This window comes from Nomascus leucogenys, chromosome 17, assembly GCF_006542625.1.
Source record: "Nomascus leucogenys isolate Asia chromosome 17, Asia_NLE_v1, whole genome shotgun sequence".
NCBI lineage: Eukaryota > Metazoa > Chordata > Mammalia > Primates > Hylobatidae > Nomascus > Nomascus leucogenys.
Window position 1 is genome coordinate 6,281,602 of NC_044397.1, and position 18,411 is coordinate 6,300,012.

The 18,411-nt window shown below is 44.0% G+C and overlaps 1 protein-coding gene across 2 annotated transcripts in view; it reads left to right on the forward strand.

Annotated features, from left to right (window-relative positions):
- BICRAL (BRD4 interacting chromatin remodeling complex associated protein like) overlaps window positions 1–15,725 on the forward strand; it is an 80,588-nt gene extending 64,863 nt beyond the window's left edge. For both annotated transcript variants that reach the window (XM_030797040.1, XM_030797041.1), the window contains 6 exons: window positions 798–898; window positions 3,019–3,080; window positions 4,300–4,445; window positions 7,462–7,556; window positions 9,713–9,815; window positions 11,838–15,725. In XM_030797040.1, coding sequence (XP_030652900.1) covers window positions 798–898; window positions 3,019–3,080; window positions 4,300–4,445; window positions 7,462–7,556; window positions 9,713–9,815; window positions 11,838–12,625 — 1,295 coding nt within the window. In that variant the 3' untranslated portion in view covers window positions 12,626–15,725. The remainder of the gene's footprint in view (window positions 1–797; window positions 899–3,018; window positions 3,081–4,299; window positions 4,446–7,461; window positions 7,557–9,712; window positions 9,816–11,837) is intronic.
- Window positions 15,726–18,411: the final 2,686 nt, after the last annotated feature.

Below are 18,411 nucleotides of genomic sequence, written 5' to 3' on the forward strand. Positions count from 1 at the left end.
CTCACACCTGTAATCCCAGCACTTTGGGAGGCCGAGGCAGGCGGATCATGAGGTCAGGAGATCAAGACCAGCCTGGCCAACATGGTGAAACCCTGTCTCTACTAGCCGGGCTTTGTCTTAGCTACCCAAGAGGCTGAGGCAGGAGGATCACCTGAGCCTGGGAGGTCAAGGCTGCAGTGAGCTATGATCGCACCACTGCACTCCAGCCTGGGCGACAGAACAAGACCTTGTCTCAAAAAAAAAAAAGCATATTTTATAGTACTTGTGACCTTGTAATTATTCCCATGTTGCTCTCTATATGCATGTTTGGAATTCTCCACCCAGACTGCAAATATTATGGACTATGTCTTCTCTTTTTTCTAAGGCTTTGAACATCTGCAGTACCCAATTAGTACTTAAAAAAAAAAAGGCAAGAAAGAGAAAAAGCTTGAATATTCCCAGTCAATTGCCTCTTTGGGCCTCCCTTTCCTTAAATTGTATTTTGGGATTCTGTAGTGCTGACAGATTACTGGCTTGAGGCCTGTTTTTCAGACTATAACTAATTTGAAACTATAGCATTTGGAGCTTCTATTTATTACTATTTACTTCTTTATTACTTAAATAGGCTTTAATAACCTCTTCCTTTAGAGCTTGTAAGTAAGTGCACTGCCCTGCCCTCCTTCTTCACAGCAAGCAGCCATGATAAAGAAACCCGTTTCAGAATGCTCAACAGTCTGTACCCATTGGGCTCTAGGGTTATATGATGGACCCAATTTACTGTTTCTTTTGAACACTGTCTTATGTATTAATTCTAATAGGGCAGGATTCTGGAAGCAAAGTTATATCCGCGTCCTTAGGAACCGCACAACCACAGCAGGAAAAAGTAGTTGGATCATCTCCTGGCCATCCAGCTGTGCAGGTAGAAAACTATTGGCATAGCCTCTTCCTAATGTTCGGCATAATTGAATGAAAATGTAGTCGTGTCGTCTTTGTGGTTGCTGGCTTGCTTTGTGTGCACAGTCCACCCAGTCCCCTGTGTGCCCACAACAGGGTGGTCATTGAAGACCTTCCTGGTGGGCTGGGCCTTGTTATGTTTATGTTTCTGAGATGAATGTCTATTCTATTTCTGACATGTTTACAATGCTTCATTAATCCATCATTTCCTCATGAATTAGTAATATACCAGCAGCTAGTACATACTAGGCACTCAAAAAATGTCATTTACTACCAGGTGATATCATTCACTATTATATCAAAGTGAATCTGTTCTTAGTTATGCTGAGGGATTTTTTTTTTTTCTGTAGTAGTAACCAGGCATATAGGAAGTAGGCCATCCCTACGGTTTTTTGACCCAACTTTGACACTTTTTAAAGTCCAACTTTTTGTTTTTTGTTTGAGACAGGGTCTCACTTTGTCACCCAGGCTGGCGTGCAGTGGTGCAATCACAGCTCACTGCAGCCTTGACCTCCCAGGCTCAGGTGACCCTCCTGCCTCAGCCTTCTGGGTAGCTAGGACAATGCCCAGCTATTTTTTTGTATTTTTTGTAGAGATAGGATTTTGCCATGTTGCTCACACCTGTCTCAAACTTCTGGGCCCAAGCCATCCACCCGCCTCGGCCTCCCAAATTACTTGGATTACAGGCGTGAGCCACTGTGCCCTGCCTAGTCCAGCTGTTTGTTTGTTTTTTTTTTTTTTTTTTTTTTTTTTTTCAGTTTTTCTGTTTTGTTTTGAGTTGGGGTCTCACCCTGTCACTCAGATTGGAGTGCAGTGGTGTGATCACAGCTCATTGAAGCCTCGATCGCCTGGGCTCATGCAATCCTCCCACCTCAGCTTCCTGAGTAGCTGGGACTACAGGCACGCACCACCACACGTGGCTAATATTTTTATATTTTTTGTAGAGAAAATGTTTTGCCATGTTGGCCAGGCTGGTCTCAAACTCCTGGGCTCAAGCGATTCTCCCACCTCAGCCTCCCAAAGTGCTAGAATTACAGGCTTAAGCAACCACGCCTGGCCTACTTTTTTTTTTGTTTGTTTGTTTGTTTGATACATGATAGATGTACATATTTTCAGGGCACATTTGATAACTTCAACTTTGGCTTTTAAACCTAAAAGATTTCAAACTACTAGTCTAAAACGCAAGGAAACATTTCTTGTTTTCAGCTAAGACAGTTTCTTTTCCATCAGACCTACCAATTAGTGGTTGAATGAAGCTTGCTGCAGTGTGGGACTGCCTGGAATACACAGTGAAGGATCTGTTCAGTTCTAAGGTTCTGAGATGAGGCATATTTGTTTCCTTAACATTATGTAAAAAATGCCTCATTAGATCACACACCTGGACTATATATAACAGGAGCTTAAAAGTGTGTGTATCCCATACTTACACAGAGAAGATGGATTAGATAGTATCTACTGACTTTTCAGATGTCTGTGGAATTTCAAAAATATAACGATGGGTCGGTGCTGTGGCTCACACCTGTAATCCCAACACTTTGGGAGGCCAAGGCAGGCGGGTGGCTTGAGTCCAGGAGTTCGAGACAAGCCTGGAAAATATGGCAAAACTCCGTCTCTACAAAAAATACCAAAAAATTAACAGGCATGGTGGTGCATACCTGTAGTCCCAGCTACCTGGGAGGCTGAGGTGGGAGGATCACTTGAGCCTGGGAAGCAGAGGTTGCAGTGAGCTGAGATTGTACCACCACACTCCAGCCTGGACGACAGAGCAGGACCCTGTCAAAAAAATGATGATGATGATGATGATGATGCATTTAGAGAGGAGTTAGGGATTCAGGCTTTAAAGTGCAAACTGAGTCCTTCTCGGGAACTGATTATACACCTTTCTGTAATCTTAATACAGTACAACTTTGTTTCATGGACTCTGTGTACTGGTTTTTTTTTTTATTTTTCAGCAGGGCACATTCTATAGTCTTAGAATATGTTCTTGATAGGTAGTTGAAAATATGTGAAATATAGTGACCTTTATGTATAACTGTATTCTTTTTTCTATAAAAGGGAATAATAAGAGGTTTGTTTTGTCTTTAGGTGGATAGTCATTCGGGAGGACAAAAAAGGCCTGCTGCAAAACAGCTAACTAAAGGAGCTTTGTGAGTTACTTTTGGAAATGACAAATCAATTTTGAACATTTCTTTGGGTCCCTAGCCCTCAATAAATATACTACAAAAATCAGATTATAATAATGAGCATATTAGCCTTTTTAAAAATGTACTTTGAGGCAAGGCATGGTGGCTCACTCCTGTAATCTCAGCACTCTGGGAGTCTAAGGCAGGAGGATCTCTTGAGCCCAGGAGTTTGAGACCAGCCTGGGCAACATGGCTCTGCAAAAAATACAAAAATTAGCCAGGCGTGGTGGTACGGGCCTGTAGTCCCAGCTACTTGGGAGGCTGAGGTGGGAGGATAGCTTGAGTCCTGAGGTGGAGCTTGCAGTGAATTGGAGATTGTGCCACTGCACTCCAGCCTGGGTGACAGAGCAAGACCCTGTCTCAAAACATATACATATATACTTTAAAAATCTTTTTCTATACTTTCTTTTCCTTTTTTTTTTTTTTTTGAGATGGAGTCTTGCTCTGTCGTCCAGGCTGGAGTGCAGTGGGACGATCTCGGCTCACTACAGCCTCCACCTCCTGGGCTCAAGTGATTCTCCCGCCTCAGCCTCCGGAGTAGCTGGAATTATAGGCACCCACCATCACGCCTGGCTAATTTTTATAGAGACAGAGTTTCACCATGTTGGCCAGGCTGGTCTTGAACTCCTGACCTCAGGTGATCCACCCACCTCAGCCTCCCAAAGTGCTGGGATTACAGGTGTGAGCCACCACGCCCAGCCTATACTTTATTTTCATTAGGACTTACAAGTATATTGAAATGTAGTGTATACATTTCAAATATATTGAATGTAGTTTCAGCCTACTGTTTGCTTTTTTCTTCTTAAGGAGAATAGTTCTTTGTCTTTTCAGAGACAAAGAGTCTGTGAGGAAAAGCGTGGTTTGGTAAACTCCCATGTTTAGAACAGAAATGTTAACATGAACTTAGTTGGCCAATGGTCAGGCACTGGCAAGGTTTATGGGGTGCCAACACATATATGATTGGTGGGAACCTGTGCTTTTGAGGTCAGCGTCATAGTTTGAGTCCTCTGTGGAGCTAGTTAAACTAAGCTATAAACCCACTATGGTATAAAAAACATAAAACCGAAGAAAAAACTGCCATACTATTCCTATATATCTTATTTTATTTGCATGCAAATAAATATGACTAGATTTAATTTCCTAACATGACTCTACATTGACATTGGCCATTTCCCTTGTAAAGCATTCTCCAGCAGTTGCAGAGGGACCAAGCCCACACTGTGACACCGGACAAAAGTCACTTCCGATCACTAAGTGATGCGGTACAGAGACTGCTCTCCTATCATGTGTGCCAGGGCTCCATGCCCACTGAAGAAGACTTGAGAAAAGGTAAGCAGGCTGGAATCCTAAGGCACCACTCTGATACCAGGAAACCCTCCCATGGACACCCCCCAGAAGAGCAAGAGCCACATCACCCCCAGATGGTAGGCAGGTTATTATTTTTAATCACAGACCAAACTTGTTCCCTATTTACTCAATTTCCCAGTCCATGTTTAAGGTTGTGACTTACACTTCTCAATATTTTTTGAAGGGAAGACAAGAGTAGGGGCACACACTTGTAGTCCCAGCTACTCAGAAGGCTAAAGCAAGAAGATCATGTGAGCCCAGGAGTTTGAGACTATAGTGTGCTATGATCATGCCTGTAAATAGCCATTGCACTTCTGCCTGGGCAACACAGGGAGACACTGTCTCTTAAAAAAAAAAAATTTAGGAGGGTACCCTAATGTCAGAGTATTTTATTGACAAATTAGGGACAGTAAATCCAAAGCTTTGTATGGACTGCTGGCTCCAGATGGGATGGCTTTGCACTAGACACTCTACACAGTGGTTTCGCATAGTCCTTGCCTTTAGGCTGTATGCATACCCTGAATTTTTCTTTTTTCTTTTTTTTTTTTGAGATGGAGTCTCGCTCTGTCACCCAGGTTGGAGTGCAGTGGCACGATCAACTCACTGCAACCTCTGCCTCCCAGGTTCAAGTGATTCTCCCTGCCTCAGCCTCCCCAGTGGCTGAGATTATAGGCCCCCACCACCACGGCCGGCTAATTTTTGTATTTTTTAGTAGAGATAGGGTTTCACCATGTTGGCCAGGCTGGTCTTGAACTCCTGACCTCAGGTGATCAGCCCGCCTCAGCCTCCGGAAGTGCTGGGATTACACGCATGAGCCACCGCTCCTGGCCAAACTGTTTCTAATAGTTTTATGAATTAGTCACTTGAGCTCCCAAAAGCATTCCCTAAGATTCCAAAATGAGTCCAGAGCATTGGCCACACATCAAGAAACTGACAAAAATGTGAGAGATAAGGGCTGAGCATGGTGGCTCACGTCTGTAATCCCAGCACTTTGGGAGGCCGAGGCAGGCTGATCACCTGAGGTCAGGAGTTCAAGACCAGCCTGGCCAACATGGAGAAACCCTGTCTCTACTAAAAATACAAAAATTAGCTGGGCGTGGTGGCACACACTTTCAGTCCCAGCGACTTGAGAGGCTGAGGCAGGAGAATCGTTTGAACCTGGAAGGCAGAGGTTGCAGTGAGCGGACATCGCACCACTGCACTCCAGCCTGGATAACAGAGCAAGACTCTGTCTCAAAAAACAAAAAACAAAAAACAAAAAAAAAAGGCCGGGCACGGTGTCTCACACTTGTAATCCCAGCACTTTGGGAGGCTGAGGTGGGTGGATCACCTGAGGTCAGGAGTTCGAGACCAGCCTGACCAACATGGAGAAACCCTGTGTCTACTAAAAATACAAAATTAGCCAGGCGCGGTGGCACATGCCTGTAATTCCAGCTACTCGGGAGGCTGAGGCAGGAGAATCACTTGAACCCAGGAGGCAGAGGTTCCCATGAGCCGAGATCATGCCATTGCACTCCAGCCTGGGCAACAAGAGCGAAACTCCGTCTAAAAAATAAATAAATAAATAAATAATAATAATAATTTAGAGATAAGGGCCCCTTCCCCAAACCTAGAACTCCTCCTGTCCCGATGCCTGGCCATGCTCTTTCCCACCACCACCGCTAAGGGCTGGCTGTATCAGTGCCCTCCTCTTTTCTAATCCCTTCCTCAGCTGCTGCAAGTCTTACTCCTGGCAGGGACCTCTAATCTCAGGGCACAGTGGTTTCTGAGTCCACTGTGGGCTTCCCTAGGACACCAAGGAATAGGGTCAAGATCCAGCGTTAAACGTGGGGTGTGAAAGGGTTGGGCATGGTTGTTCACGCCTGTAATCCCAGCATTTTGGAAGGCCATGGTGGGCAGATCATGAGGTCAAGAGTTCGAGACCATCCTGGCCAACATGGTGAAACCCCATCTCTACTAAAAATACAAAAAAATTAGCTGGGTGTGGTGGCGCACACCTGTAGTCCCAGCTACTCGGGAGGCTGAGGCAGGAGACTCACTTGAACCCAGGAGGCAAAGGTTGCAGTGAGCCAAGATTGCGCCACTGCACTCCAGCCTGAGCGACAGAGCAAGACTCTGCCTCAAAAAAAAAAAAACAAAAAAAAACCCACAGTGGGTGTGAAGACTGAGAAGAAGAATGAATTAGAAGGTGTTCAAATCCTTGGAGACCAACAGACAGAGGACAGAGCCACATGACCATGACAGTTTAATGTAAAGCTGTGTCTTTACATTAAAGTGGTTTGCCTAGTCCAGACAGTTGGACTTCATTGTTTCAGCTATTTTAGTTTTTCATACCATTAGGCTTAGGTCATCTAAACTAGCAGATCATTCTCTACTCATTGATATTTATTTCTTTATTTATTTTGAGATGGAGTCTCGCTCTGTCGCCCAGGCTGGAGTGCAGTGGCGCGATCTCGGCTCACTACAAGCTCCGCCTTCTGGGTTCACGCCATTCTCCTGCCTCAGCCTCCCGAGTAGCTGGGACTAGAGGCGCCCGCCACCACGCCCGGCTAATTTTTTTTTTGTATTTTTAGTAGAGACGGGGTTTCACCATGTTAGCCAGGATGGTCTCAATCTCCTGACCTCGTGATCTGCCCACCTCGGCCTCCCAAAGTGCTGGGATTACAGGCGTGAGCCACCATGCCCGGCCTACTCATTGATATTTATTGCGAGTCTGTTATATGGTTTTATTTTAGGTGACATCAAAATAATTATGTTTTTGGTTTCCTAGTTTAAAAAGTTAGTAATGAAATGAGTTTCCGTGACCAGTGGACAGTGAGGGAACGCAGTGTAGAAGGATGATGCTTAGCCAAGGAAAAGCTCATCTAAGAAGAGAAAATTGCCTCAGATAAGCCATGTTTGAATAACAGAAGAGTAATGCATTTCAGTCTTAAGAAACAGAAGACCTAGTCAGTGATTTACAGTCTCTTACTATTTCTTTGTCTCTCTCTTTTTAAAGTGGACAATGAATTTGAGACAGTTGCCACTCAGCTCCTAAAAAGGACCCAAGCTATGCTTAACAAATACAGATGCCTGCTCCTAGAAGATGCCATGGTAAAAGTCATGCTACTGATATTTGTTCTTTAAAACTTTACAGGTCACAGCCACTAAATCAGAGATAAAAAGTTCAAGGAATTATAGAATATAATGTAAAAGGCACAGATATTTCACACTGTAGAAAAACTTATGCTTAGCTGCTACTACAAAAACAGCAGTGAACATTTGCTCTACTTTACTTGGTGGGTTAGTACTATTCTGTTGTTTAACGGATAAGGAAACCAGGGCTTTGGTTAAGTAACTTGCTTGAGAACAGATGGCTAAGAAGTTTGCAGAGTAATTAGCAGAGCTCGGATACAAGCCAGGATCATCTGACCCCTGGTCCACACTCTGAAGCCGTCTACTGCCTTTCACCAACCCAGAGATGTGGGAGAAGGACTAGAGACATATCTGAACAGATAAGCTGGTGACAAATGTCAAAATTAGTTTTGTTTTTGAGAGATCATTGACATACCATAACATTTACATTTAAAGTGTACAACTTAGGCCAGGCATGGTGGCTTATGCCTGTAATCCCAGCACTTTGGGAGGCCAAGGCGGGTGGATCACCTGAGGTCGGGAGTTCAAGACCAGCCTGACCAACATGGAGAAACCCCGTCTCTACTAAAAATACAAAAAGAGCCAGGCGTGGTGGCGCATGCCTGTAATCCCAGCTACTCGGGAGGCTGAGGCGGAAGAATCACTTGAACCTGGAAGGCAAAGGTTGCGGTTAGCCAAGATCGCGCCATTGCGCTCCAGTCGGGGCAACAAGAGCGAAATTCCGTCTCAATAAAATAATAATAAAAATGGATCACCTGAGGTCAGGAGTTTGAGACCAGCCTGGCCAACGTGGTGAAACTCGTCTCTACTAAAATAGAAACATTTCAGTGTTCAGGGTTGCAGTGAGCCAAGATCGCACCACTGCACTCCAGCCTGGGCGACACAGTGAGACTCCGTCTCAAAAATAAATAAATTAATGAAGTGTACACCTTGATGGTTTTTAGTACATTTACAAGGTCATATCGTCATCACCACTATCTAATTGCAGAACATTTTCATCATCCCAGATGGAAACTGCAATTCATTTGAAGTGCCAGTTAAATAGAGAAAGGAGTGAGAATGAGATACCTCAGGAAATGATAGAAAGACCAAACCTGAGATTTGAGAAGCAGTTCTAAAATCATATAGGCTTTAACCTATCAATTGGTCTCTTATAACTCATTTTCAATTTGATATCAACTTTGAAAATGTACCTTGGGAGATTGGTTGAGCTATATTATACACGTATACAACATAGAGTAAATGTGTATCTGTGTGTCTGTATTTACTTAAATATATCTATATTTACTTAAGATTATGCCACCAGGCCAGGCACAGTGGCTCACGCCTATAATCCCAGCACTTTGGGAGGCTGAGGTGGGTGGATCACCTGAGGTCAGGAGTTTGAGACCAGCCTGGCCAACATGACAAAACCTTGTCTCTAGTAAAAATACAAAAATTAGCCGGGTGTGGTGGCACGTGCCTGTAATGCCATCTACTCCAGAGGCTGAGACAGGAGAATCGTGTTGAACCTGGGAGGTGGAGGTTGCAGAGAGCCAAGATTGTGTCACTGCACTCCAGGCTGGGTGACAGAGCGAGACTCTGTCTAAAAATAAATAAAATAAAATAAAATAATGCCACCAAAGTCTGTAATAATTGTTCTTAGCCGGGTGCAGAGAGGCTCATGCCTGTAATCCCAGCACTTTAGGAGGCCAAGGCGGATGGATCACCTGAGGTCAAGAGTTCGAAAAGATTTCTGAGATACATTATTAAGTAGAGGAGAAAAAAATACAGAACAGTTCATATAGTTGCTACTATTTGGGTACAAAATAAAGAAGTATATTTCTTTATATATATATATATATGTATATATATATGTATTTATAGTACATATATATTCTTATGTGTGTCAGAAATATCTCCAGAAGAGTACTGAAAACTACTAGGCAGGCAGATGCCTCCAGGGAGAGGCACTGGATGACAGTGGGTGCACACCAGGGAGAGGCAAAGAAGGGAGGCTCACTTTTCAAATGCCCTGTAGTATCTTTTGAATTTTGTACCAATGTGTAAATTATTTTTTCCAAAAGCAACCATTTTTTAAAAATTGTGAAATGACTGGCCTCTCTCTTTTTCAGCGAATCAATCCCTCTGCTGAGATGGTGATGATCGACAGGATGTTCAACCAGGAGGAAAGAGCTTCCCTATCCCGAGACAAGCGCCTGGCACTTGTAGACCCTGGTAAGAAACAATGCAATGAAAGTAGTGGTTCAGGGACCATGGGGCCTTTGGGAGTCCGTCTGAACTTTGGGTAAGAAACTTGAAGGTAGAACGTGAATTCTGGGGAGAGCTGGGCATGGTGGCTCACACCTGCAACCCCAGCTACTTCCTTCTCCTCTTTGGCCTGCACAGCCAATGTTTGTTGGATGGAATCATCTTTTTAGATTTCAAGGCTATATTCCCTAGAACTCACATTTTAGAATTTGGTGAACAAATTCGTGTTCACACTATACATACATACTCTTTGTTGTTTTGTAGATGTCATCAAAGCTCTATTTCACTTTGATTATTTCCAGCATTAACACTTTTTCCACTCTTGTGTAACAGCAGTCTGCCTACCTCCATCTGTACCCTCATTGTTTTAAATCCTCACGGACATTTCTTTTTTTTGTTTGTTTTTGAGACAGAGTCTCGCTCTGTCGCCCAGGCTGGAGTGCAGTGGCGGATCTCGGCTCACTGCAAGCTCCACCTCCCGGGTTCACACCATTCTCCTGCCTCAGCCTCCCAAGTAGCTGGGACTACAGGCGCCTGCAACCACGCCCGTTTAATTTTTTGTATTTTTAGTAGAGACGGGGTTTCACCGTGTTAGCCAGGATGGTCTCCATCTCTTGACCTCATGATCCGCCTGCCTCGGCCTCCCAAAGTGCTGGGATTACAGGCGTGAGCCCCCACGCCCGGCCACGGACATTTCTTTTGCCATCCTCTGGCTCCTCAAGCCTGATGCAGTTCAGTGCTCACTCACAGACGTAGCTCCTACATACCCATTGTCCTTCCATATCATTTTGGATGAGTGTTGGCTATTCATTTTGCGGTCTTGGCAAAGTGATGCCAGGTTTCTCCTATGTGTCTAAAGGGACTGAAGTGCTTTCACCCAAAGACAAGTAGCTATCTTCACCCAGAAAGTATGTAAGACAGATAGGTTTTCTGTTTCCTGGTGTCTGTCCCCCTTCCCTGCAAAGCCCCATTCCAGGCCCTTCTGCTCTAAGGAAGAAACCAGGCTGATACCAGGAACTAATTTGTTTTCAGACTGTTTCAAGGAGGTCATTAGCTAAAAACTAATTTAAAATAATACTTAGAGGCTGGGTGCGGTGGCTCACACCTGCAACCCCAGCACTTTGGGAGGCCAAGGCGGGCGGATCACCTGAGGTCAGGAGTTCAAGACCAGCCTGACCAACATGGTGAAACCCCATCTTTACTAAAAATACCAAAATTAGGCCAGGCACGGTGGGTCACGCCTGTAATCTCAGCACTTTGGGAGGCCGAGGTGGGCGGATCACCTGAGGTCAGGAGTTCGAGACCATCCTGACCAACATGGTGAAACCCTGCCTCTACTAAAAATACAAAAAGAATTAGTCCATTGTGGTAGCAGACGCCTGTAATCCCAGCTACTCGGGAAGCTAAGGCAGGAGAATCGCTTGAACCCGGGAGGCAGAGGTTGCAGTGAGCCAAGATCACACTACTGCACTCCAGCCTGGGTAACGAGCAAAACTCCGTCTCAAAAAAAAAAAAAAAAATACCAAAATTAGATGGGCATGGTGGCAGGCGCCTGTAATCCCAGCTACTTGAGAGGCTGAGGCAGGAGAATTGCCTGAACCCGGGAGGCAAAGGTTGCGGTGAGCCAAGATCGTACCACTGCACTCCAGTCTGGGCAACAGAGCAAGACTCCATCTCAAAAAAAATAAAATAATACTTAGAGATCAGGACTGAGTGATGCTTTTTGCCCATCACGTTTTCCCATTTGTCATCAAGCATCTAACTTTTCAAAAGGTTTAAGCTCCCCAGCTGGGGCTCCACAGCCTTGGCTGCCTTTATAGGATGCCCTCTCAGGATCAGGGTCCTGCTTCTGCGTGTTCCTGTATGTGAAGCAGATGGATTCTGTGAGTGGGGCTGGCTTTGCCCTCAGCACCTGACCCACTGAAGTTGTGCTGTAAAGTCTGTACTCTCCCAATCACTCACTAATGTTCTTTTTGTTCCCGTTTCCAGAGGGTTTTCAGGCTGATTTCTGTTGTTCCTTCAAACTTGATAAAGCTGCTCATGAGACACAGTTTGGCCGGAGTGACCAGCATGGCAGTAAAGCAAGCAGCTCTCCGCATCCGCCGGCCAAGGCCCAAGGCAGAGACCGAGCCAAAACCGGTGTGACGGAACCCATGAATCATGACCAGTTTCATCTAGTGCCTAATCACATCGTGGTCTCTGCAGAAGGAAACATTTCTAAAAAAACAGAATGCCTTGGCAGAGCACTGAAATTTGACAAAGTGGGCTTAGTGCAGTACCAGAGCACGTCTGAAGAGAAGGCCAGCCGGAGAGAGCCTCTGAAGGCCAGTGAGTGCTCTCCCGGCCCTGAGGGGCACCGGAAAACCTCATCCAGATCAGATCATGGTACTGAGAGCAAACTCTCAAGCATCCTAGCAGATTCGCACTTGGAGATGACGTGTAACAATTCCTTCCAGGACAAAAGTCTGAGGAATTCTCCAAAGAATGAAGTTTTACACACAGACATCATGAAAGGGTCAGGCGAGCCCCAGCCAGATCTCCAGCTGACAAAGAGCTTGGAAACCACATTTAAGAACATCTTGGAACTCAAAAAGGTGGGACGGCAGCCCCAGAGTGACCCCACGGTTAGCGGCTCTGTTGAGTTAGATTTCCCCAACTTTTCTCCTATGGCTTCACAGGAAAACTGCCTGGAAAAGTTCATCCCGGACCACAGTGAAGGTGTTGTAGAAACTGACTCCATTTTAGAAGCAGCTGTAAATAGTATCCTAGAGTGTTAATAGCAGCAGTCCTCCCCCTATCCCACCCTGAGACCCCACCCTGAGACCCCGCCCCGGACCAGTTACATTCGTTCCTGGCAAAAGCAAATGGAAATGGTCTCCTGTCTCCAGCCTGCTTGATCTTTCATCACAGGTTATTCTTTCTAATCTCAATCCTGTTCTTTGTTTAAGAGCAATACTTGTCGTGATTACAGGGAGATCCTTTAGTAAAATTAATCCTTGGTAGAAAGCAGTCTCATAGGCCCCACTCATTTCAAGTGTTATGAAAGTGCTTATAGTCATTTTGTTTATTTGTTTTGTTTTTTAAAAACGCTGTAACTCAATGAGACCACAGTATACTTGGCCCTTGGCAAAATTGTGACAATCATAAGTCATTTGAAAAGAACAGACTTACTAAAATCAAACGAGACAGATAGAAGCTACTTTTTAAAGAATATCCCACTGCATCTCCAAATTTAGTTTTGGGTTTTTTTATTATTATTATTTTGAGTTTTTTTGTGTGTGTTTTGTTGTTGTTTTTGAGGGGAAGACCACATGGTTCTTTCCCCTCAGCCATCTTTGAGCAGTAAATTGCTGGCTGTGCTGCCAGGGACCTGCAGCCCTGGTGGAAAAGCCAGTAGCACATACGCAGGACATTGCAGGGCTTCCCTGTTGATGTTTCAAGTGCTTTTCTGATGCCTCCGGAGCAAAACCTCATGCTTTTAGGCATATCTATGTTGAATTTCACCTAGGGAATGTTCTGTTCTTAGTTACAGCAGCAAAATTTGAAATAATTTCACCAGGCTAAATAAAGGAAAATGGAAACCAGTTAAGAGGCACAGTGTACAGAGGAGGCCGGGATAGAGCCATGAGGGTTATAATATTAATATGTATATATGTAAAAGCATATATATTGAGAAAAAACAAGTTTTGCATTTTATAATTGGATATAGTCAACATATGATGTATGTTTTTGTTTGTTGCTGGATTTTGTTTCATTTAACCTCTCTTTGCACCCTCTCCCACAACAAATACCAAGCATCAAAAGCACTTTCATTTGAAAATTATTAAGTTGTAATTTTTCAGTTTAAACTTTAAGGAGACTCTGGCCTTGTTTATGCTTCTTGTCTGAGAACAGTAGTGACCCCTGGCAGCAATTCATTACCAAAACACAGACAAACCAAAGGTAACCAGCTAGCCCACCACTGAAAGGAAAGATCTGAGACATGGGATTCCCATTTGAGAGCCAAAGGCTATGCCCTGTCACGGTTTCTGTTTGGCTTGTGTTCATATTAGTGAGCATGGCTTATTGCTTTATTTATTTTTATTTCTTGTCAGGGAGTATTCTCCGTTTTCCTTTCTCGTATACCTGCCCCAGGTTATCCCATTTCTGTTGTTACCTTTATTCTCAATGTCATTGTAACCATCACTTATCTCCTCTCATTGGGAAAGCTACATGATAGTATTTTTATGCACTCTTCTCCCACACATACACATGTGCATGTATCTGAGCTGCTCGGATCCAGAGGTCATTTTTGTTACAGTGTGTGCACACTCACTCTCCTTCTTAGTGTGCGTACTCTCTCATTTATTCTGTTTATCTCCCTGGCTCTGGAGGTGCAGCCACTGGTCTTCACTTTAATGTGTTGCCAGAATCTGCTTCTGGCTGTCGCCAGCATGGAGATGACCCCCATTGTCATCATGTTGGGCATTTCCTTTCCAGATTGGCCTGTGATGGAAAGGAAGGCTTCTGATTAGAAAACACAGCAACAGAAGACCTATACCCCGGTGTCCCTGTGTCCCACTACACACAAAAAAAACCTGTGAGATGGCCAATCTTCATAATAGCAACGTACCTTCACCCCAACCACATGCCCCAGCCAATACAAATTGGAAAATCTGGGCCATTTTAGGGTTACCATTTTTTCCTTATTTGTGCCAATGTCCAAGTTGCAGATTTCCCCTTTTTCCTGTATTGTGACATATTAGGTAAGTTGGTGTTGCCAGTTGCTACTTTCTGTTTGGGTAGCCCTAGGGTAACGCCCTGCCCTGAACTCCATGATTTCATAGGCTTTTCTTCCCTTGGGGCTCATGCTCCCCTAATTCCTAGCAAGATGATCCTTCCTAATCAAATTCTTCTCATTGCGGAACTTTATCCCTGGAAGCCTTCATGTGGGCTGCTAGTGAGTTACATTAATTACTGCAAATCAGTGGAATTCTCAAGAGACAAGATAAGCTTCATGTACATTTGTCACCTCTCTTTCTTCCCTATCCTGCCCTGCTGTCCCAATCCTAGCTTTTCTATATACCATCTTAAAGGGTTTTTAAGCCCTAACACTTGTCTAGCAAATGGAGAGCCTAATTTACCAAAATGAAACTTGTAAATTTTTGTGTCATTGTATGTAAGTTTACTTTTTATGGAGGAAAGATTCTAGATAATGACAAATGAAGATTGTGACATGTATTCTACTCCTGTGATTAGGTTCTGCGCACATGGGTCATAACTCGCATGTCGAGCCCCCTCTGGTGAAGGGTAGGAGAGCTCAGCCTCGGATGGCCAGCATTCAGTTGTTCAGGTTCATTAGTCAAAGTTAAGTTTTAGAACTGTTTGTACTCAGTAACAAAAATCATTTTCTTTCTTTTTTTTTTTCTGTTGTTGTGGAAAAGTGTGAATTTGTTATTAAGCATTTGATTTTCTGTGTCCTTAAGTACTTCCTAAAGATGAAGCAAAATTTTAATCTGGCAATTATGAAAAAGAAATATTTTAGCTCTGAAGGATTTAGTAGATTCTGTTAGATTAGGGAGGCCTTACAGACTGACTTTACTTAAAGAGGACGCGTCACTCGCTGTCAGTGTGGTGTGGGCTTTATTTGCTTAAATACCTTCATTTGTATAGTATGTCTCATTTGAAATTGCTTTGTATACATTTTGTAAAAATATTTATAAAATGTTTTGTAAAAAAAAAAAACTATAACAAATTGCAGTTTATTTTGTTATGTTGGATAAATACTGTTAAAAGAAACCAGTCAGTAACTATATTGTTAATCCATGGTTAGGAAATGTTTAGTTGGAGATTACAAATTGAAACAACCATTGCAATACAGCCAAAGATTTGGGAAAATGTGCAACTGTGATTGTCTTGATTTTGCAAATAGGAATGGCTGCTTTCCCAGAAGAAAAGGGTAAGTGTTCAATGGGAATTCTATTTTAATAGATTTACCAATACCAAAATCAATTTACTCCAGTCAGGGAAGGGATAGGATTTTAATTGATTAGCCTTTCCAAACAGTTACAAATTAATGAAGCTGGTCAGTGAGGAGGTTTGGTCCCGTACACCTTTGGCCTCCATCCCTACTCCTGCCACACAGGTCCTTAGCTATGGAAGGAAAAGTGGGGGTCATGTGAAAAGTCAGGTAAGTGAGCCTGACTCTGCAGGAGATTTTCTTTTTTTTTTTTTTTTTTTTGAGGTGAAGTGTCGCTGTGTCCGCCAGGCTAGACTGCAGTGGCACACAATCTCCGCTCACTGCAAGCTCCGCCTCCCAGGTTCACGCCGTTCTCCTGCCTCAGCCTCCCTAGTAGCTGGGACCACAGTCGCCCGCCACCGCGCCTGGCTAATTTTTTGTATTTTTAGTAGAGACGATGGTCTCGATCTCCTGACCTTGTGATCCACCCGCCTCGGCCTCCCAAAGTGCTGGGATTACAGGCGTGAGCCAGTGTGTCCGGCCTAGGAGATTTTCTTCAGTTTTTATGTTTATTTTATTTCTGCAAGGACAAGGAAAAAGCTAAGTGATAAATGATTTTACATAAGACATATTCCAGAATTAACATGTTTCTCTTTGGATTCAACATATTGGACCAAATTTTGTATTAAAAAATAACTCTATAACCTTATGTGTAAAATCAGCCCCATGAGTGCCTTTTGAATTCCCGCCCCCACAAGTGTTTTTCCACCCAAATTGTTAGGGAAGCTTCTAGAGGTGAAATGTATTTCTGGGAACAAATTGTTCTTTAGGGCCTAGAATTTACACTTGTACTCACTTATGGTTTAATTAGATTCTCCCCTGTGCCCTAACAGCAGTAGGAAATCAAGATTCAGCAGTAATCAGTACATAAATAGAAAGTCACTCTCTAAAAAGATTAAAAGGCAACAAAGAAAGTCATTCTCAAATAACTAACAGAATGATATAAAGAGATCTATCCACTGATGTCATGTATAGTGTTACCCTAATGTCAAGTTTCTCTTCTTGCTAAGGATAAATGTGTGTCCAGAATGACATTTTTGTCCCTCTTCAGGCCATTTACAATGGGAGTGCCCCAGGAATGAAGAGTTAGAAGGAAGGATCAGCCGGGTGCATTGGCTCATACCTCTAAACCCAGCACTTTGGGAGGCCGAGGCAGGCAGATCACCTGAGGTCGGGAGTTTGAGACCAGCCTGACCAACATGGAGAAACCTCATCTCTACTAAAAATACAAAATTAGATGGGCGTGGTGGCACATGCCTGTAATCCCAGCTACTTGGGAGGCTGAGGCAGGAGAATCACTTGAACCCAGGGAGAGGTTGGGGTTGTGGTGAGCCGAGATCGCACCATTGCACTCCATCCTGGGCAACAAGAGTGAAACTCCATCTCAAAAAAAAAAAAAAAAAAAAGGAAGGATCATCTGTTTGCTAGGTTAAGATCTGTCTCTGTTCCCTGGGGGCATGCCTGGAGGAAAGACAGGCATCTTCTCTTAGGATGGTTAAAGGCCTCAGCTGTGTGTATGGGAGGACACATTCCAGGAAAGGGGCCCTAAGCACTTCCTGATGCAGAGAAAGTTCCAAGTTAATTATTGGGGGAAAGGTAAGGGAAAATAAACCTTTACAGTGTGGGGGCACTGGAACAGCATTGCTCAGGCAGGGCTCTAGCTGTGCTGTTCTGAAAGGGCTAGGCCCTGGGGTTCAGGGTCATGCCCTACTTGGAGCCTTGTGTGTGCTCTCCAAGACACAGGAGGACCCGTTGGGTATCCAGCTGAAAATGATGATCATTAACCAACAGTATTACTTGAGCAGTTGACTGTTGGCAGACACTGTGCTAGACACTGGGATATGCAGATAACTCAGGCGGGCTTTCTGCTTTCAAAGGGCTCACAGTATATAGGCGGAGCAACACACAAATACACATTACATTTGGGAACTGACTGGAGTTCAGGAGAGAAGAAAATGGGATGCCATAATTTTTCTGGGCTGGGCATGTGGCTCAAGCCTGTAAGCCCAGCGCTTTGGGGGTCTGAGGCAGGAACATTGCTTGAGGCCAGGAGTTCAAGACAAGCCTGGGCAACATACAGTGAGACCTATCCCTACAAAAAAAAATTAAAAATTAGCCAGGCATGGTGGCATATGTCTGTAGGCCCACCTACTCAGGAGGCTGAGGCCAGAGGATTGCTTGAGCCCAGTTCAAGGCTGCAGTGAGCCATGATCATGCCACTGGACTCCAGCCTGGGTCACAGAACAAGACCGTCTCAAAAAATAAAATTCTTCTGGACTGCCACAATAAATTGCACAGAGAGCTGTAATTTACATTTCCATGCCCTGGTTCTTAGTATTTTCCTGAGTTATACTCGAGAAAAAAATATACCTTCTGCAGTAACAAAGATGAAAGACTTATTTATTTATTTATTTATTTATTTGTTTATTTATTTATTTTCTGAGACGGAGGGAAATTTCCCTCTTGTTGTCCAGGCTGCAGTGCAATGGCGCGATCTCGACTCATCGCAACCTCTACCTCCCAGGTTCAAGTGATTCTCCTGCTTCAACCTCCCGAGTAGCTGCA